At 44.9% G+C, this 21,381-nt stretch overlaps 1 protein-coding gene across 1 annotated transcript; it reads right to left on the reverse strand.

Moving 5' to 3' along the window:
* Positions 1-3,306: 3,306 nt before the first annotated feature.
* RIPPLY3 (ripply transcriptional repressor 3) lies at positions 3,307-11,841 on the reverse strand. The gene is made up of 4 exons (XM_066254962.1): positions 11,738-11,841; positions 10,345-10,411; positions 8,259-8,326; positions 3,307-3,758 (listed from the first exon to the last, which is right to left on the reverse strand). Exons 1-4 carry the CDS (start codon positions 11,839-11,841, stop codon positions 3,446-3,448), a joined length of 552 nt encoding a protein of 183 aa, XP_066111059.1. The 3' UTR covers positions 3,307-3,445.
* Positions 11,842-21,381: the final 9,540 nt, after the last annotated feature.

The raw sequence follows: 21,381 nt of genomic DNA on the forward strand, positions 1-21,381 counted from the left end.
GAACAGGAGACACCAAATCTTTTTCGCCTGCAAACTACTACCTTCTTCATTAGATCCAGCTAATAACACTGTTTTGTCTTTTTCCAAATAGCTCTAGATATATGGAAAAGATTTATATAGGCGGATGGGGATCCTCAAACCGCTTAACGAGATCTTCTGAGCATGGCTTTTAAGATACCTAGAGGCAGAAAAAGCCCAATAGAGATCAGGGGAACTACCAGCTTTTAGGATACACCCTTAAAGGTTCCAACGCCCCAAAGGGGTCTCATAGGATACCATCTGGGTCCTGCTTTAATAGTGGAAAGGAAGGTCATTGAGCTAAAGCCTGTCAGGCTTACATGCCTCTGCTGTGAGGAAACAGGGACACTGGAAGGTAGGCTTCCCCCTCGCTCCTCTAAGGGAGGGTTCAGTCTCTTCCAGCCCTGCTCCAGCCACCTATCACCTAACCTTGCCCAGAAAGCTGGGGTTTGCCACTGAAGGCTGAAGGTGCCCAGGGCCATCAGCCCCATCTATGACACTGTGGACGAGCCTAGGGTATTTCTTCCAAGAAGCAGGTAAACTGATCTCATTTGCACAAGGGCCACTTAACTATGTTTTGCCTGAATAGTCAGGTTTTTTGTTCTTCCCTCAAAGATCTCTGTTGTGGGTGTTGATAGTCCTATTTTCTGCTGCTTTGCTTAGTATATAGTGTTTCCTTTATCCCTCCTACCTCAATGCCCCACTCATATTTCAGGCTGGGACCTACTCCTAATGTAGAGCTCTCCTTCCCCCTTTTGCCAACTTGTATTATGAATTTACCTTTGCCACCCAGCTTAGGGTATCTCAAGGTTCTCTTTACCATGCCACAGTCGCAGAGCTCCAAGGAAAAGCAACCTGGTCTCAACTCTCCAGGCAGAGGAGCACAGAAGCTCCATATCCACGCATGCTGCAAATGGCTTTTCCAGTCTGCCTGAATCATTACCAGCTAGAAGCAGCTGTCATTGGGACTTGGACATGAGCTGCAAAGTATAGAATGGTGACAACAATTCCAGCGCCATGGGGACTTTTCCTGTGCGGACTTTTCCTGGACTCCTGCTCCCTGTGACAGCTCCTAACAGACTGAACTGTGGTTGGGTTGCATTTCTCAGGGATTTGGCATGGTGATGGGGCCAACTTGGACTTGGTGAACATGTTAAGGACACTACTCTTTTATGGATTCTTGCTGTATTGGCCAAGAGTTTGCTTAAAGGCTTTTAATCACTGTAAAAAAAAAAAAAAAAGAAGACTGGATAAAGAAGATGGGGCACATATACACCATGGTATACTATTCAGCTAGAAGAAATGATGACATTGGATCACTTACAGCAGAATGGTGGAATCTTGATAACATTATGCAGAGTGAAATAAGCGAATCAGAAAAAAAACAAGAACTGCAGGATTCCATACAGTGGTGGGATATAAAAGCGAGACTAAGAGACATGGACAAGAGTGTGGTGGTTACGGGGGGTGGGGGGAGGGAAGGAGGGAGAGGGGGAAGGGGAGGGGGAGGGGTACAAAAAAAACTGGAGGGTGACAGAGGACGATCTCTCTTTTGGTGATGGGTATGCAGCAGAACTGAATGACAAGATAACCTGGAAATGTTTTCTTTGAATATATGTACCCTGATTTATTGATGTCAACCCATTAAAATAAAAATTTATTTATAAAAAAAAACAAAAGAAAAAATTTTTTTTGTGTGGCAGAGACAGAGAGTCAGACAGAGGGACAGACAGGAAGGGAGAGAGATGAGAAACATCAATTCTTCGCTGCGGCTCCTCAGTTCATTGATTGATCTCTCATATGTGCCTTGACCAGGGTGCTACAGCAGACGGAGTGATGCCTTGCTGGAGCCAGCGACTGAGGGCTCAAACTGGTGAGCCTTGCTCAAACCAGATGAGCCTGCACTCAAGCTGGTGACCTCAGGGTCTCGAACCTGGGTCCTCCACATCCCAGTCCGACGCTCTATCCACTGTGCCACTGCCTGGTCAGGCAAAAAAATAACACTTTGCAATGTATATTTTTCTATGCTGTTTGGATTGTTAAAATATTTAAATGTATTCCTCCTGTTTTTAATGTTAATAGTTATTTGAGCATTGAGGTTATAGACCATTTTTTCTTTTTTATACTTTTTCTGCATTCTTAAAAACAATAAATATTATTTAAAGAGTTAAATATTAAAAATTGTGATGCTTTTAGGCCCTGGCCGGGTTGCTCAGTGGTAAAGTGTCAGTCCAGTATGTGGAAGTCCTGGGTTCGGTTCCCTGCCAGGGCACACAGAAGCACCCATCTGCTTCTCCACCCTTCCCCCTCTCCTTTCTCTCTAGCTCTCTCTTCCCCTCCCAAAGCCAAAGCTTCATTAGAGCAAAGTTGGCCAGGATGCTGAGGATGGCTCCATGGCCTCAGCCTCAGGTGCTGGAATGGCTCTGGTTGCAACAGAGCAAAGGCCCAGATGGGCCGAGCATTGTACCCTGGTAGGCATGCTGGGTGGATCTTGGTCAGTTGCATGCGGGAGTCCTGCTTCTCACAATTCTGACATTTTTAAAAGCTTTAATATAGGAACAAATTAAAAATGTCAAACAAAAAAGGTGATTATCAAACATTTTTTCTTTCAAAATACTTATTTCAAGTAGAAACTTCTATGATGTACTGTATATGGGAAGACAACCACATATAAGATAGTCAAGTAAAATACCTTGAGGAATACACTCATTTGGTCATTCCAATATATAAAAGTAAAAATAATTTTATATTCAATACTTTGATTGAAAGCAATGTTATTTTATTCAAGTAACAAGCCCAAAGCCATCCCCAACTCATAGTCAAAGCTTTTCTCTATATATGATATGTATATTCACACACATAGTTCTTAGACGACAATCATGAAAATTATTATCCAGAACTTTCTTCTAAAAACCCATATCTTTTTATTTCTGTATATTTACAGGAATTATTGTTTTGTTTTTCATAAACAATGTTTTTCCGAATGCCACTAAGCAACCACATGAATGTTTGGACAATATCTTTTTCACAAAAGCAAAAATAGTTAAATTATCTATGGTTCAGGAAGAGGCATGGATGTGTTATTACCCTATACTGGAGGAGTCTGTCCTTTGACTGGCAGAGTGACCGTGCTGACTGCCACCATGCTGACTGCACTTTGAAAGTCGGGCAACTGCCTGATGAGAACCCGTGTTGACACAAACCTTCTCTGGGTCCTAGACTCCTTTCTCAATGGTACACATGCGTGCCCCAAAGAAGACTCACCATAAAGGGAAGAGAGCTGTGCCTTCTCACCAGGAGTGCTGTGCTGGCCAGAGACAGGGCAGCCCCTGAGTCTCTGCACACCCAGGGGACATGCAAAGTGTCCAGGCACAGCTGCCCCCAAGAGTGCATGTGAGGCAGGTCTGATGTGGGAGGGAGACCCCATTTATTCGGATGGGGAGCACTTGGCACCCCCTAAAGAGTCACTGTGTGGGAAGTGATCCTGCCCACCAAGACCACCATATCCTCCAGACGGCTGTCCTGGGTGAGTCAGCTGGTCCTTGCCCGTTCCTCCTGGGCCATTTTCCACGGGGTCCTCCCCCTCCTGGGGAAGGGGCTGGGCTTCCTCATGCTCTCCATCCTCTGAGTCAGACTCATCATTGTAGAAGTGAATAGTGGCTTGCACCGGGAAACTGGCCAGCACCATCTCCCCGGAACTCTGCAGATATTCTTGGCGCTTTGAAATGGGTAGATAAAGTCTAATATTTAAGAAACAAATACAGCATTAATCAAATTGAAACAGTCCTAAAGACCACCTAGATAATCTTTTTACCTAGAAGCAGCTAATTCCCAGCCTTCCTCTCTGATTTTGCCTTGGTCGCAGACAGTGTTTTGTATAAGGTCACCAGAACACAACTGCAGACAGAGGGTGGGAGCTGGTAACAAGCCCCACACTTGTTCAGAAATCTGAGGGAGCACACTGGTTTAGGGCAAAGGGTGTGATTTCATGAAAGTAAAAGGAAATGAAACAATTGAGTTCCAAGGTCAAGAGGCTCACTCTGATCCTGTGGAGGCCCTGGCTTGTCCTGGTCCTGCTGAGGTGAGGCCCCCCAACCTTGGGGAGTGTTGTGGTCCTTGAGCTATGGAGGAAACTTGACTCTGAAACCTGGTCTAGAAGAGAAGCAGCTAATCTTTCTGGATGTTGTCACAGAGAAACTATAGAGGAGAGAGTTCACTTTTCTTTTCTTTTTATTTTATTTTTATTTATTTATTTATTTTTTGCATTTTTCTGAAGCTGGAAACAGGGAGAGACAGTCAGACAGATTCCCACATGTGCCCGACTGGGATCCACCCGGCACGCCCACCAGGGGGCGATGCTCTGCCCATCCTGGGCATCGCCATGTTGCGACCAGAGCCACTCTAGTGCCTGAGGCAGAGGCCACAGAGCCATCCCCAGCACCCGGGCCATCTTTGCTCCAATGGAGCCTTGGCTGCGGGAGGGGAAGAGAGAGACAGAGAGGAAGGCACAGCGGAGGGGTGGAGAAGCAAATGGGCGCTTCTCCTGTGTGCCCTGGCCGGGAATCGAAACCAGGTCCTCCGCACGCTAGGCCGACGCTCTACCGCTGAGCCAACCGGCCAGGGCGGGAGTTCACTTTTCTAAAATAGAAAATGGCCATCCTGGTTATTTGTCCAGTAGGAAAAGAGAAAAAGTGAAAGGGGAAGGATAATGGAGAATGGATGAATGAAAGAAAAGGAAAAAGAAAAGAAGAAAAAAGAAAGAAAGAGAAAGAGAGAAAGAAAGAAAGAGAGAGAGAGGGAAAGGGAGGGAAGGAAGGAATGGAGGGAGAGAGGGAGGGAGGGAGGAAGGAAGGAAGAAAAGGAAGGAAGGAAGGAAGGAAAGAAGGAAGGAAGATAAGGAAAGAAAGAAAGAAAAGAGAAAGAAAGAAAGAAAGAAAGAAAGAAAGAAAGAAAGAAAGAAAGAAAGAAAGAAAGAAGAAAGAAAGATAGAAGAAGAAAGAAGAGGCCCTGACTGGTTGGCTCAGTGGTAGAGTATTGGCCGGCATGTGGAAGCCCCAGGTTCGATTCCCAGTCAGGTCACACAGGAGAAGCCTATCTGCTTCTCCACCCCTCTCCCTCTTGCTTCTCTCTTTCTCTCTCTCTTCTCCTGCAGCCAGGGCTCAATTAGAGCAAGTTGGCCCCAGGCGCTGAGGATGGCTCCATGGCCTCTGCCTCCAACGCTAAAAAAAAATGGATCCGGTTTTAACCAGTTGGGCAGAGCATCACCCTCCAGTGGGCTTGCCAGGTGGGTCGCAGTTAGGGAGCATGTGGGAGCCTGTCTCTGCTTCCTCTCCTCTCACTAAATAAAATTTTAAAAAAAGAAAAAAGAGAAAATCCCCACTTTGGAAACCTTTTGATAATATAAATATATCTGTATATTTAAAAAAGAAAATAACACATATATAAATTTGGAACCTCTAAATCCAAGTTTTGTTAATTTAAGATTCCAGTTATATATAGAAAGAATGTAAAATACCCCCACTCTCTCAACAATCCCTTATCCTTGAATCCTTCACGATTTTGTTTCCTCTGTGGCTCTCTGAGGAACTGAGAGGCATTATCAATTGATCATTGCTTATTTGCAAAGGTGATTTCAAGTTCCCCCTTTTCAGATAGAAGGGGAAAAGGGAGAGAGAAAACACCTTGCTATAGATAATGCATGGCGATTTCAAACTTCCTAAGACTTCCAATAGACCAGTGATTTCTAATCACTAGAGGACATGTGGAAATGTCTGGGGACATTATTTTTGTTGCAACAATTGAGCACAAGCTACTGGCATGCAGTGGGTAGAGGCTAGGGATGCTGCTAAACATACTACAATGCCCAGAACAGTCTCTAACCTCCAAAAACAAAGAATGGTCCAGTCTGAACAAACTGTCAGTAGTTGAGAAACTCTGCAACACACAGAAAAAAGAATATATACATATGACAGTGACATAAGCATAGTATAGAGTTTGGCCGTGTTAAAACTTGGGTGTTATGCTGGAGTCCAGTAGTCTGCCTTTATCCTTGGTGGATACGTTTTAAGACCCCCAGTGGATGCCTGAAACCACGGATAGTACCAAACTCTATACATACTATTTTTTTTTACCATATATACATACTTAATGACAAAATTTAATTTATAAATTAAGCAAAGTAAGAGATTAATAACTAATAATAAAATAAAATAATTATACCAATATACTGTAATAAAACTAATAAAAATTATGCAAATGGATTTGGGGCCATTATTAAATAAAGGAAGGAATGCTTGAATGCAAGCACTGATAGTCCATCTGATAACCAGAAGGCTACATAATGATTCATTGTCGGGCAGCGTCCAGTGTGGAGCCGCTGGACAAAGGGATGATGACTCATGTCCTGGGCAGGATGAAGCAGGAAGGCACGAGATCTCATCATGATACTCAGAAGGACGTGCAATTTAAAACTTGTAAGTTGTGTATTTCTGCATAAACTGAAATCTGAAAAGTGAAACTACAGGTAAGAGGAGGCCATGTATTTACAGGTGAATTTGAATTTGTAGTCTGTCTGGAATTCACTTTAAAATATTTTAATAGGCCCTGGCCGGTTGGTTCAGCGGTAGAGCGTCGGCCTGGTGTGCGGGGGACCCGGGTTCGATTCCCGGCCAGGGCACATAGGAGAAGCGTCCATTTGCTTCTCCACCCCCCCCTCCTTCCTCTCTGTCTCTCTCTTCCCTCCCGCAGCCAAGGCTCCATTGGAGCAAAGATGGCCCGGGCGCTGGGGATGGCTCCTTGGCCTCTGCCCCAGGCGCTAGAGTGGCTCTGGTCGCGGCAGAGCGACGCCCCGGAGGGGCAGAGCATCGCCCCCTGGTGGGCAGAGTGTCGCCCCTGGTGGGCGGGCCGGGTGGATCCCGGTCGGGTGCATGCGGGAGTCTGTCTGACTGTCTCTCCCCGTTTCTAGCTTCAGAAAAATACAAAAAAAAATTTTAATAACAAAAAAAACACCATTCTAACAATTTAAAAAAAAAGAGTTGGGAGAGGGTGACAAATACTATCAGATCCGAAGAATGTTGATGATTATTGAGGCTGGTGTTGGGCACATGGGCGCTCACAATACTATTCTCTCCACTTTTGTGTATGCTTAAAATTTTCTGTAATAAAACAGTTTATTCGGTTTTCAAGGCATGTCTCACCAGCTGCCGCATTTTACCAAATCAAAATTGGGGAGCAGTAACAGAGGGTCTGTGGGAGGCAGGCCCAGGGAGGTGCTACAGGAGGAAGGATGCACACAGGACAGAGAGGGTGGTGTTTTCACCCGCATGCATGTCAGGATCCCCTGCAGAGCCTATAAAATACAGGAACCTAGGCCCTTCAGCAGAATAACTGTGTAAGAGCCCCAGGGGCTGCCACCCAGCGTCTGTATTTTTAAAGCTTCCCCAGGGATCCCATGAGGATTAAAAACCACTGACAGGATGCTAGGACAGCTTCTGTGGTGCAAAAGTCACACTCTGACCAGTCTGAGGGCCTCTAAATTTCACCTTTAACAATTAGTATCCACAGGTTTGATCAAAGCTTCCCATCTCCCAGGATAAGCAGGGTAAAAATACTCTAGTGAGAGGTAGAAGCACAGACTACATTTATTCTGGTGAAGGAAATGAGAGACACAGGCATGGAGACAGAGGAACAGATGAGAAACCTTGAACACGAACCACCTGCTTAAAAGGCTGGAAGGAAGAGGGATACAGTGGTGAGGGTCTTGACCCTGCCAGGCCCATGAAGGCACCCCTGAGACAGAGCAGAGGAACAGCTGTGGAGAGTGTCCATCTCTCACTCAGTCAACAGATAGACTTTGACGGTCTACTCTGTGCTAGGCAATATACTAACATATCCCAGGAGAGAAACAGAAATGTACCTAAGTAAATAAATAGATATGCATATACAATTTGTATTCAATTAAATTCAACTCAAGACATAAGATGTAATAAGAAGTAATAAACAAAAGGTATGAAGGACAGATGGGCCATTTCCAACTTGCAGCTGAACTACTGACTGAATGAATAAATAAATGGATTCCAGAAATTCCACAAAATGGCCTTGAATAATAGTAACTAAGTAATATTGGAGAATACCAAATTATTTTTTACTTTGTTGAGCACACATGAAGTAGAAGGCATTAACATGTATTAGTACTTGTATTAAAAGAAAATAATGTATTTCTTACGGTGAAGTCATGTTACCTTACAGGATGCTGAAACCCAAAGGCCCCCTTTGATCCAGAAGTTTGTTGGTCACCCACAGGCCCAAGCTGTAAAGATAGACACATACAAGCACACACATAGTCAAGGAGCCCTGGAAGTTGCATCCTGAGATTTAAACAAACAAAATCTAAGTAGCCTGCACTTGTTAGTATCAGTTGCAATTTCAGAGACAGTTTAAACATCTTAGCAGTACTTAATAAGCCCATCTCCCTCTTACTGTCATCTGTGATATCCAGGGCACTGTGAGGGATCCAAAGATGGACAGGTGAGTCTACATAGTCCCTCAGTTCAGGTGTTTTAAGTCTAATGGGGAGAGATGCAAATTCCTCTGACTCATTAAGGTAAAGGGTGGGCAGCTTAGAAGAAGAGAGGGTGAGACCAGGAGAGCACAGTCTCTGATATCCCTTTCTAGGAAATTACCTCCTTTGCAGGTCCGGCAAGTAGCCAGGAGAGCAACGGAACAGAGGTCAACAAAAGTTTAGGCTGTCGTTCATTTTTTTTTCCAGGAAGGGTACGTTTACAGCTCCCAAGGGGTTTAGGGGTTCCAAATAGATGGTGACTCCAATCAGGGCGGAGCCTTTAAGCCTTCTCTCGAATTTCTCAATGCACAACGGAGCTCTGGAGCCGAGTTCTCCTTTGTCGGCAGAGGGCGCTGTTGAGCAAGAAGCATTCCCTTCCCGCGCGGGGCTGCACTCACCTGGCGGGTGCTCCCTGGAACCGCGAGTCTCTCCACCCCGCCAACTAAGCTCTTCGAAGAGCTGACCCCGGGGAAGCAGGCAGCCAGCGCTACAGCCCAGCCTGCACCCCTAAAAAAATCTATGGACACAACTGCTTCATCCAGTACGCCGTGTTGACGATCAATTAAGAAGTTGCTACAGCTTAACATTTTCCCCACAGGAATGGCTTTCCCATCACAACAGGGATAAAAAACCCACGTGCTTGCCTTGTTAGGAAGTACGCTACAGTATTTCTATTCCTGCAAATGATAGGCTGCATATATTCTTTATTTTAAAGAAAATCAGATCATTGTAAATTTCTATATTCTCTCTTTCTCAAGCACCTTGTAAGTCTTATGTTTAAGAACTTAAGATGGAATGCAAAGGAAGGAATTATTTTTCATTATTTAGATATGGCATGTAGTTAATAATAATCTGGCCTACAAAATCATATGCCTTGTTAATTTGATATTTACTTGCTTCTTTCTTTAAATAATAGTAACTGAATTCAAACTTCCATTATTCACTAATTTAATAAAATTGTCTGCTTTCTTGTACCTGAGTTTCTTATTATATTCAAATAACTGCACACTAAGCTATGTGCCACATAAATTAAATATATGGTCCTTCCTAGCCTAATTAACTTTAACATTAAAAGAAGCCATCCATTTATATTATATTTTAAAATATAACAAGGAAAGGTAAATTCCAAGAAAGCAAGTCATTACTTCAATAAGTATAAAGCAATTTAGTTACTGCTGCGGGAAACAAAAGACTGGTAGTGGCCATTAATCTTTGCACACAAAGCCCTCCACTGAAGTGTGTTTGCTCAGACAATATGACCTACCCTACAAGTGCTTGCAGACAGGGTTGAAAGTGCTTCAGAAAGGGCCAGACAGCGGGTGCGGGCTTTTAACCATACCTTCTGGGCACCCAGAATGGTCTCTACTCTTATTTGTACTGCGGCACCCACCCAGTGCTAATGGGCTAATGGCACACTCAGCTTTTTTCTAAGGGAGGGATAGAGGCAGCCTTTTCCTGTCTCCCTCTACCTGCTGGTTTGGGGCTTGTGGAGACACACCAACATGGAAGAAATCTCTTACAATGCCCATGAAACAACAATGCTGGAGCGGCTTTGCTTTTCAAAAAAGAAGAAGCAAGCAGGAGCCTGATCTATTGTGACTCAGGTCTAATAGACATTTCTTACCAGGCTCCTATCCAGACCATGTCTGCATTTAGATAATCAAGGGAGGCACAGGCCAAGGCCTTTCATGGTCCCTTTATTTCCAAGATGGTGTCGTTTTCTAGCTGAACTGGTGGATTCCTGTAACACCCATGTTTCACCTTACCTGGCTTCCAGGTCTGATCTGCTCAGCATCTTGGGATGTCAGAATCCAAGGTCTCCATGGTGTGGGGCTGGAATGGGAGGGACCAGGAATGAACCCCAGCATCTTCTGCTGTCTTTTAAAATTATGTCATGAGTTATTCTTTTTTAAAAAAATTAATTTATTGATTTGTAGAGAGAGAGGAAGGGAAACCGAGACAGAGAAAGAGAAAAACATCAACTTGTTCCACTTATTAATGTTTGTCATTGGTTTAATCTGTTATGTGCTCAGATGGGGGGATTAAACCCTCAACTTCAGCATGTCAGGAGGATGCTCTAACCAACTGAGCTACTCTGCCAGGGCCAAGAGTTATCATTCTTATCATTTCTACTGTGTGCCTGAAAAAGGAGTCACTGGACACCCCAGAATGTCCCTCAAGTTCTCAGCCTGTGGATACACAATGCCACTGTGTTTTTAATTCCTGCCACATTCTCAGGTCTCTGCCATCACTGAGCTTTGAGAAGTCCCAAATCTGATACAACTGTCAAGGGACTCAGTAGTTGAGGAATTTCTCTCCCAGCCTGGCTGAACTCTTCAATTCAGATTCCCTCCAGCAGTGGCTACAGTGTTGCTCATTAATTTCAACCGCACCACCTGATTATTGAAAGAGCTCGACTCCACAGTGAATTCTACAGAGTTCTACCATGCACAGAGGAAGAATCGGTTTCTCCTCTCTGGCTGCTTGGCCACTCAGACCCTTCCACTCCTTCCGGCTAATTTGATTTCCTTAAACTTGACTACTTTGAAAAGGACTGGTGCGCTCTGGCCAGTTGCTCAGTCGGTTAGAGTGCCGCCCTCAAACGCCAAGGTTGCGGGTTTGATCCCGGGCCAGGGCACAGACGAAAAGCATGAGAAGCAGCCAGTGGGTACACAACTAAGTGGAATAACAAATGAATGCTTCTGTCTCTCACTTTCTCTCTCCCCCTCCCTTTTCCTCTGTCTCTCCAAAAATCAGTTTTAAAAAAAGGGTGGTGTGGGGACTGGTGCACAGGAAAGCGATCGCTGAGTCCTAAACACAGACTGCCACCAAGACTGTTACAGTCAACGTGAAGGGATTCCCTCCCACTCACCCCGGAAAGCTCGTTAAGGGGGCCGGAGAAATCAACGTTCCAAGCCGGGTAAAATTCAGATATACGAACGGAAGCGTTAGCCTATTTCCTTGCGCAGACCTCCTGGACATCCGCACTTCAGAGGAACTGTGGCTTGAACCGAAATGACTCTGCCTCCCTGTCTCTCGCTAAGAAACCTGCTGGGCATCGCGGTGGGATTCGGGGACTCGGCGCCGGAGCATCTGGCTCCAGAAACCACGCGCCGCGCACCATTCACGCGCCCAATCAGGCGGCGGGGACACCCTCACCTCTCCGGCCCGCGCGGCAGCGGTGGCCTCTGGGGACCGTCCGCGGGGCAGTGACAGACGTGACCCCGCGCCTCCCGGGTTCCGGCCGCCGCCTCGGGTCTCATGGTGCCCGCGGACCCGCGCCCCTCTAGCGGCGGCAGCGACTCCGCGGCGCCTAGAACCGCTCAATACGGGCGCTCACCTACCCGCGCCTTGGCGCCAGGTTTAAAAACGGGGGCGGAGAGGGGAGGGGACAAGGGATGTCAGAAAAGGGGAGGGGACAAGAAAAACTCCTGGAAAGACTGGGGTCGGGGTAGTAGATTACTAGGAGGGGACTCGGGATGCCTGGAGGGAAGGGACAAAGGAAACCAGGGGCGGGGGTCGCCAGGAGCCCGGGCAAGGAAGCTGGGGGATGGGACGGCGGGAAGTGACAAGGGAAGCCCGGGTGGGGGACACGTGGGGGGCGTGGGCATAGGCGTTTCCTTCGGGTGTTGGGGGTCCTCCCGCCTGGGTTGGGAATGCCGGGTGATTACCAAGGGGCCTCCCCCACCCGGTGTGGGAGTGTAGGGTCCCTGGCCTCTTCTCACCCCTACGGGGTTTCCCGCGGCCCTCAGAGTTCTTATTCCTGCACGAGCTTCGTGATTCTCAAATCTAGGCTAATCTCATGTTACAGTCTTGGGGTTTTGAGGGTGACCACAGAAGCCTCTGGCCCGCGTGGACCCGCACTGCCTTCGGTGTGGATCGCGGGCGCCGAGACGCCCCGACGGCGATGCTCGATGGCAGTGGTGGGCCTCGGTGAGGAGGGCGAGATGAATAGAGCACCTTTCCCACCCATGGGCGCCTTGGGAAAGAACTTGGCTTTTTATGGGGGTGGGGTTTTCCTCGGGTTAGCCCGGGTCCCGGCTTAGACGGCACCCGGGGAGACTTCCCGGGCCTAGGGGGCTTGCGAGCGGCGCCGGAGCTCAGCGGCAGGTGGGAGGAGCGCCAGTGGATCAGGGGTGATCACCTAGGAACGCGGAAGGCTGCAGGTCTGGCTTCCCGGCCCTGGCTCCGAGCTCCTCAGCACCCCTTGGACCGTTCCATCGCTAACTGGAGCTCCTTTAATGTAATTTAAAGGCTTAAAAAAAAAATCAAAGAACTTCAAAATTATAAGGTTTTCACTGTCTTCTTGAAGAGTAACAGATTTGAACAATCATTAAACCTAGTTAAAGAAAAGAGGAGGGAAATTAATAACTTTTTACATAAAATTTTATACAAATGATTTTAAAAACACTACATATAATGGGAGGGGTGGGGTAGGCAGGAATATTACGGGCAATTTATGTACTCTACCAAGGTAGAAAAGATTTTCTAAAGAAGATCAAACAACCAGCTATAGATGCCTAAAAATCCATGTCTTCCATGTAGCTGGTGACAATGTAATCAGTGTATCTTTCTGAGAAGGTATGACAACTTACATCATGTGCCTTTAGAATTGTGTCCTTTTATTCTTTCTTAGTTCTGTCTTTTGTTTTCTTCTGCAAAGTACAAGTTAGACCACAATGGCCAAAGCTAGGACAATCTGAGCAATGGAATAAAGTAATATGGAACTATAACCCAAAGTGTAAAATAAATACCAATGAGCTCATACTGATATCAATAAATATTGAAGAAATGAGACCCTGGTTGGTTGGCTCAGTGGTAGAGCATTGGTGGGCATGTGGAAGTCCCTGGTCCATTCCTTGTCAGGGCACATAGGACTAGCAACCATCTGCTTCTCCACCCCTCTTCCTCCCCTTCTCCCTCTCTCTCCCTCTCTCTCTCTTCCCACCTCCTGCAACCATGGCTAGAATGGTTCAAGCAAGTTGAGGCCGGCTCCATGGCCTTGCCTCAGGCACTAAAATAGCTCAATTGCTGAGCAATGGAGCAGCTGCCCCAGATGGGTGGATCCCAGTCCAGGTGATTGTGGGAGTCTGTCTCTTTGCCTCCCAGCCTCTCACTTAAAAAAAAAGGAGAAAGAGAAGGAGAAGAAGAAGAGGAAGAGGAAGAAGAAGAAGGAAGAAGGAAGAAGAAGAAGAAGAAGAAGAAGAGAGTAAATGGGTAGGAAAGACAAGTTTCCTCAACAGAAAAGTTCCAAATAATAGATGTAGACACTCTACCCTCAAGGAGCTGTAGTCTAGCTCAGTGGTCCCCAACCTTTTTAGGCCTTGGACTGGTTTAATGTCAAAAAATATTTTTACGCATTGGCCTGTAGGGTGGGATGGATAAATGCACAAAATAAAACTATGCGACTGGCATAAAAACTGTGGTATTTTTAAATATAATTGTCGAACTTACATGACAAGCATCAAGAGTGAGTCTTAGATGGATGTAACAGAGGGAATCTGGTCATTTTTTAAAAATAAATCATTGTTCAGACTTAAATATAAATAAAATGGAAATAATGTAAGTTATTTATTCTTTCTGCGGCCCAGGGGTTGGGGACCACTGGTCTAGCTCCACAAACCAACATTAAAACCATTCACTATGCATGCTTTTGAGAAAAATGAATTTAATGAAAAATAAATTAATTAAAATTTATTTATTTATTTTTTACAGAGACTGAGTGAGTCAGAGAGAGGGACAGACAGACAAGAACGGAGAGAGATGAGAAGCATCAATCATTAGTTTTTCATTGCTCATTAGTTTTTCATTGCATGTTGCAACACCTTAGTTGTTCATTGATTGCTTTCTCATATATGCCTTGACCGCGGGCCTTCAGCAGACCAAGTAACCCCTTGCTGGAGCCAGCGACCTTGGGTTCAAGCTGGTGGGCTTTTGCTCAAACCAGATGAGCCCGCACTCAAGCTGGTGACCTTAGGATCTCGAACCTGGGTCCTCTGCATCCCAGTCCGACGCTCTATCCACTGCGCCACCGCCTGGTCAGGCTGAAAAATAAATTAAAATGAAGGTGTTGGGCAAATGAGTTTATAAAATTTGTTTTTTGAGTTTGCTCACTTTTATTGTTAAAAATGGTGCTGGTCTGTGAAATTGCTAATTACTGTCTTGCTTGGGAAAGACCTTTGTTATGCTAATGTTGCTGGAGGAGGGGTTTCTCACCAAAATGTTTTGAAAAGAGCGGAGAAGAAGGAAGAAAGAGGGAAAGGAAGCCATTTTTGGAAAGTGAGATTAGAGAAGAGAATGTGCTGAGTAGAAGGAAGCCAACATGGCAGGGAAAGAGAAAACAGCCAGTTTGTCCAGAGAATAAGAAGCCATGTTGGCAGATGGAGATCCAGAGTGACGAGGGGCTTTTGTGAGCTCTACTGAGGCTGGTGGGGGCCTTTGATTCTAGGAAAAACTGGAGAAGATTCTCCTGGTTGTGGAACTGGAGGATGTGTCAGTAGCTTTGTGAGCTCGGAGTGAAAGGGAAGTACTTTTTCCTGTGTGTTTGTTTGCTGGCTGGTATGAGTCTTGAATAAAGGAATGGCCCACCAGGTTTTGGCTCCATTGTTTCTTTACCATCTGCCAAATGTAATGGAAACCTGAATGTGAATGGCCATGATGGCGGCGGCCACTGGTCATACAGAAGGTATTGTGGGGTTTTTTTTCTGAGGTCATTCTGCAGTTAGAATAATTAAAATACAGTAAAAGAAATACACTGCTATTGAGATAATTGGGAATTCAATGAACTTTTGTGTTATAATTACTTTTTAAAAACTTAATTTTTTAAAGAGAGAAGCATCAATTTGTTCTTCCATTTATTTATGCATTCATTGGTTGATTCTTGTACATGCTTAGACTGGGGCTTGAACCCACAACCCTATCGTATCAGGACAATACTCTAACCTACCAAGGTAATTACTTCTTAAACTTTTGGGAGTCCAAGGAAGATCTTTATGAGAGGAAGTAATTTGGCAAAAGGTAAAGAAATCTTAAGGAACTCTTAATTAGGCCCATGTTTTATAAACTGGGAAAAACTGCGTAACTTCAAGCATGTGCATTTCTGCCTGGGAGGTGATGTGGGAAATAGATAAAATGGAGGTACTATTCCTTGCTCCGCTCTCTTTCATTAAAAATTCTTTTTCTTATGCTGACTTTCAACCGTTGCTTAGGAACAAAGAGTAGAGATGTTAACTCTCAGGGTTTCCGGCTTGCCTAGAAGGAGGATACTGAAAGTCAAAACATCTCAGAGGGCAGAATATTTTTACATAAACAGTGTTGAAGACTAGCAGGGAAGACCATTTCCTTTCCCTCTGTTTAGGCAAATCCTGCTTCCTGTTAATCCACTCTGCAAAGTGCTCTGCAGCTGGGAAAGCTGATTCAGAAACTATGAGATGTTGTTATTGCTGTTGATATTGTTACTTGATAAAATTTTTTTAGAACTTTTAAAATTGATTTTATATATATAGAGAGAGATACAGGAACATCAGCCTGTTCCTTTATGTGCCCTGACCGAGGATTGAACTGGCAACCTCTCCACTTCAGGGCAATGCTCTAAAAGATTTTTTAGAGACAAAAAAAAAGTCCATAGGTATAAGATATATTTGGTATTTTTGTTTTGAAAGAATTTATTTTTAAAAATTGTGGTAAGATATAAACAACATAAAATTTCCATTCTAACCATTTTTTAAGTATTTTGAAATATATAGGTCAGTGGCATTAGGTACATTCATATTGTTGTGCAGGTGTCACACCATCTGTCTCCAGAACTTTTTCACCTTCCTACACTGAAACTGTATCCATAAAACTATAACTACTATTTCTCCTGCCCTCTGCCCCATCACCTTTATTCTACTTTTGTTGTGTGACTTTGATTATTCTAGAGATCTCATATAAATGGAATTATATAGTATTTGTCTTCTTGTGAATGGCTGATTTCATTAGCATAATGTCCTCAAGGTTCATTCACGTTGTAGCATGTGTCAGACTTTCCTTCCTTTTCAAGGCTGAATATTATTCCATTGTATGTATGTACCACATTTTGTTTATCTATTCATCTGATGAGGGATGCTAGAGTTGTTTCCATCTTTTGGATACTGTGAATCATGCTGCTATAGGCAGTGCTCATGTGAGTTCCTGCTTTCAGTTCTTTTGGGTATATACTCAGAAGTCAAACTGCTAGCCTAAATATATTTGGTTTTGAATAATTATCTTAAAGCTTGAGTTTGCTTTTGGAAAAAAGAAAACTTTTGAACATGAAATTTGTATTCAAGGTGTGAAAGATGGAGGAAATGGTAACACTTGGATCATTGTCAAATGAAAATATCCAGGCTCAGGGTCACGATGACCTTCTGCTTCTATTCTGATAGGTTGAAATTCAGACCCTTCCTGTTTCATCAGCCTCTGAGAGGGTTTTCATGGTGTTGTGAAGGAGATATATATACACTTTTTGGTGTAAATATATATACACTTTTGGTTTATATATATTTTAATGGAGCAAGAAAAGGAATGGAGAATATAAGGAGAAAAGCAGGACAATCCTCAGCTTTTATGGCTCCCAGAAATGTACAATAAGTTTTTCCTTAAACTTTGATGTAAAAATGAGTAAACTTGCCCAAATTCTGCCCAGTCTCTCTGATGAAGTCTGAGGATACATCCAGAGACTGAGTGTAACTTTTAACTAAGGGTTTGCAACCTTTTGAGTGGTCTCCACCAGTCAGCTCAATTAGGTGGGACAAGATGCACACCTAGAACAGGCACTAGGTCTTTATTGTCACCAGCAGGCATGTGGTTGGGGAGAGTGTCCCCCCCAAGGACTGGTGTGGTATGCCTATAGGTGCATGAAGATGGATGGGGTTCTGTCCCCAAGGACATGACCTGAGATCATCAGACAAGTCCTTGAGATATATGGATGCTTATTTTTCTGCTGGCATGAGTGCAGCCTGGGTGGATCGTCTGATCCCTGGTCCCAGTCCTTTCTGATATTCCTATGGCCTGTTCTGGCCCTGCCGCTGCCTGGACTTCAGTCCTGTTCCTCTGATCTCACAGATTTGGCATCTCTGCTTTGTTTGTTCTTTTGCTCTTTTTCACAAACACTGTCATACACTGTGATGTTGTGTTGAAATATATACTGCTCACAAAAATTAGGGGATATTTTATAACTTCATATTCATTTTGAAATATCCCGTAATTTTTGTGAGCAGTATATATTTGTTCTTTGTCCCTGTTTCTGACACAGCTTTTGAAACTCTTGGAATTTCCTCAGTGATGAGCAATAAAGGTATCTTAATATCTGGAACAAACCCCTTTCAATCACAACTGAGTTTATGTCAATGAGGTATTTTGGAAAGCAACAAAGGTTGGGGGCTGGTTGCCAGGGACATGGTGGTCAGTCACATGAATGGCCTCTCTGGGGAGAGGAGAGGGGCTGGAGGTTGACTCAACTGCCAATGGCCAATGACTTAACCAATCATGGCTATATAATGAAGCCTCCATAAAACTTACATGGATGAAGTCCAGAGAGCTTTCACGTTGCTGACCACACGGAGGTTTGGGGGAGAGTGGCACACTCAGAGAGGGTATGGTGGTTCTGCACCCTTTCCTCACACCTTATCCTATGCATCTCTTCCATCTGACTGCTCCTGAGCGCCATATATATATATATATATATATATATATATATATATATATATATTTTTTTTTTTTTTTTTTTTTTACAGGGACAGAGAGAGAGTCAGATAGAGGGATAGAAAGGGACAGACAGATAGGAACGGAGAGAGATGAGAAGCATCAATCATCAGTTTTTCGTTGCGACACCTTAGTTGTTCATTGTTGGCTTTCTCATATGTGCCTTGACCACGGGCCTTCAGCAGACCGAATAACCCCTTTCTCGAGCCAGTGACCTAGGGTCCAAGCTGGTGAGCTTTTTGCTCAAGCCAGATGAGCCCGCACTCAAGCTGGCGACCTTGGGGTCTCCAGCCTGGGTCCTTCCTCATCCCAGTCCAACGCTCTATCCACTGCGCCACCACCTGGTCAGGCTGAGCTATATTCTTTTGTATTAAGTCACGTTATCTGAGTTCTGTGAGCCACGCTAGCAAATTAATGGAAAGCAGGGAGAAGTTCCTTGGGACCTCTGACCTGTGGTTGGCCCATCAGAAGCAAGGGTTCTGTGTAAGGTTGCATATGATTTCACAGCCACTTGTTTATGCCAAAGATAAACTTGTTTTTTTTTTTTTTGATAAACTTGTTTTTATAAGAAGTTATTTTGATATCAAAGAGAAGTGAGGGGCACTGGGGGCTTATGGATAAGAACCTGTGGAGAAGTGACTGGCAAGCGACACTATAAATACAGAATTTGTGAGGACAGCCCAAGAGTATGTGGTCTGGCAAGGCCACTCTGCTGATCTAAAGGGCTCTCTGATGCCCTGGCCAGTGGCTCAGTGTATAGAGCTTCTGCCTGATGTATGGACATCTTGGGTTCGATCCCTGGTCAGGGAAAACAGGAGAAACATATATCTGATTCTCTTCCCCTTTCTCTTCCCCTTCTCTTCCTCTTCCCCTCCTCAGCCAGTGGCTTGATTGGGTCAAGCATGGCCCTGGGCACTGAGGATGGCTCAGTGGGTTGATCCGAGTGAGTGTTGGCCCCAGGCACTGATGATAGCATGGAGAGCATCGGCCCCCAGACAGGGGTTGCCAGGTGGATCCTGGTCTGAGCACATGCAGGAATCTGTCTATCTCCCCTCCTCTCACTTAAAAATAAATAAATAAAATAAAATACATTTTTAAAACTTTATTTTTAGAATAGTTTTAGATTTACAGATAATTTGCAAGACAGTTTCCCTAATCCCAGTTTTCTGTTAATTTCTTACACCAGAATGATATAACTGCTGCAACTAAGAAGCCCATATGGGTACATTATTATTAACTATAGTCCATACTTTATTCAGATTTCTTCTGTTTTTCCCTAATGTCCTGTTTCTGTTCCAGGATCCCATCCACATACCACAGTATATTTAACCATCTCCTTAGGCTACTCTTGGTTGCGACAGTTCTCAGATTTTCCTTATTTTGAATGACCTTGACAATTTTGAGGTCAGGTATTAATAGACTGCACTTGTATTGTAATTTGCCTGAAGTTTTCCCACGATTATACTGGGTTATGGGTTTTGAAAGAGTGTGGTATTACAAACATATATATTTGGTCTTTGTCCCTAATTCCTGGCACAAAGCTTCTAAAACCCTCGGAATTTTCTAAGTGATAAGAGGTTTTTGCTATTCATAATGAGTTCCCTTCAATCATATCTGAGTTTAAGCTAAGGAGATGATAATTGCTGTGCTGCTATTTGGCTACAGTATGGGAGCTGGTAGCCAGAGGAACCAACCAAGTGATTAGAGGGTTGGAACTTTCAGCTGACCCTACCCCCACCCCAGCCATAAAAAACCTTGTAAGCAAAGAGGCCAGAGCTTGGGGCTGTCAGGCTGTATAGGGCAAGGTAGCTGTGCTCCCTCCCCTTTCTATGCACCTCTTCCATTTGGCTGTTCCTGAGCTGTGTCCTTCAAAGCAAAACGATAACAGTAAGTAAAGCGCTTTCTTGAACTTTGTGAGTGTCGTAAGGAATTATTAAACCTGAGGAGTGGGGTGTAGAAACCCACGAATTTGTAGTGTGCTGGGCAGAGATGTGGGGAGCCTGGTCAACCCATTTGTGGCTGGCGTCTGTAGTGGAGGTAGATATTAGGGAATTGGTTGTTGTTGGGGTAAAAGACACCACATGTTTGGTATCAGGAGGAAGAAACCTCTCCGGAAGGAAGAGCAGAGGGGGAAAGCAGAGCGCCCCTATCTTTACTGAGCATCTAGAGATAAGTATACGTAAGGCTGGAGGAAAGGGGTGAGAGGCTGGAGAGTTGCATGTAAAAGGGTTCATAGAAAGGTATAAAGAGGCATGTGGGGTAGTGAAGGCTGGGTGAACAGAAGCACTGAAGGGTTTCCTTTCCCCTCTGTCAATGAGGTCAAGCGTCTAACGGTGTTTGCAAGCCCCAACCCATATGACTCCGCGGCCCCAGGCTGCACGGAGGCCAGCCGGCCGCGAGGGGGCGCAGTGCGCGACGGGGACATCCAAGTCATTTCCCGGCGGAGGGGCCTTTCGGGGCGCTGTCGATCGAGATGGCGGTTGGGCCGCGCCGTGTTCCGCTGTCGCCTGGGAGAGGGCTGTGTCGTTTATTAGGGTCGCAGGGTTTCACCGGAGCAGCCAAGAGACCCACTCTAGCCGGCGAGAAGGAGGCGGGGTTTCTGGAAGGGCCGCGAAGGGTACCTCTGCACATCGCAGTGCTGCCGCACTCCCCCGCGCGGTTCCGCCGCTGGCTGGCCGGCTTGTCAATGCGCACGCGCACCCGGCGCGACCTGAGAGCTTGCCCGCCCCAGGCTCCTGGCTAGGTCCGAGATCAGCTGTTCCTGGATAGATGGCCCTACTAGCAGCCAGAAAACACTGCTGAGATCTATACCTTGGGTGTGGGCAAAGGCATTTTAATAACCCAAAATCCAGATGCAAGGAAAAAAGAAAGATTGCTACGTTTGAAAACGATTAAAAACAAAAACCCTATAGCCAAGTAAACAAAATCCTATTGTAAAGGACTGGCAAATTGAGGGAACCAAAGACCAAAAATGCAATTTTAAAAAAGGCAAAAGACATGAATGGACAGTGCAAAAAAATGACACAAAACTGGTCCTTAAACAAATGTTTGTTTCCTTTCATGTTAGAGAAATGCATGTA

Source organism: Saccopteryx bilineata, chromosome 2, assembly GCF_036850765.1.
Source record: "Saccopteryx bilineata isolate mSacBil1 chromosome 2, mSacBil1_pri_phased_curated, whole genome shotgun sequence".
Classification (NCBI taxonomy): Eukaryota; Metazoa; Chordata; class Mammalia; order Chiroptera; family Emballonuridae; genus Saccopteryx; species Saccopteryx bilineata.

Bases quoted from the DNA above. Each gene is read 5' to 3' on its own strand.
- RIPPLY3 (XM_066254962.1), bottom strand. From the start codon at position 11,841: ATGAGACCCGAGGCGGCGGCCGGAACCCGGGAGGCGCGGGGTCACGTC. The intron at 10,412-11,737 runs GTGAGGGTGTCC...CTCCCATTCCAG, and splicing joins CTGCCGCGCGGGCCGGAGAG to CCCCACACCATGGAGACCTT. The intron at 8,327-10,344 runs GTAAGGTGAAAC...CTATCTTTACAG, and splicing joins AGATCAGACCTGGAAGCCAG to CTTGGGCCTGTGGGTGACCA.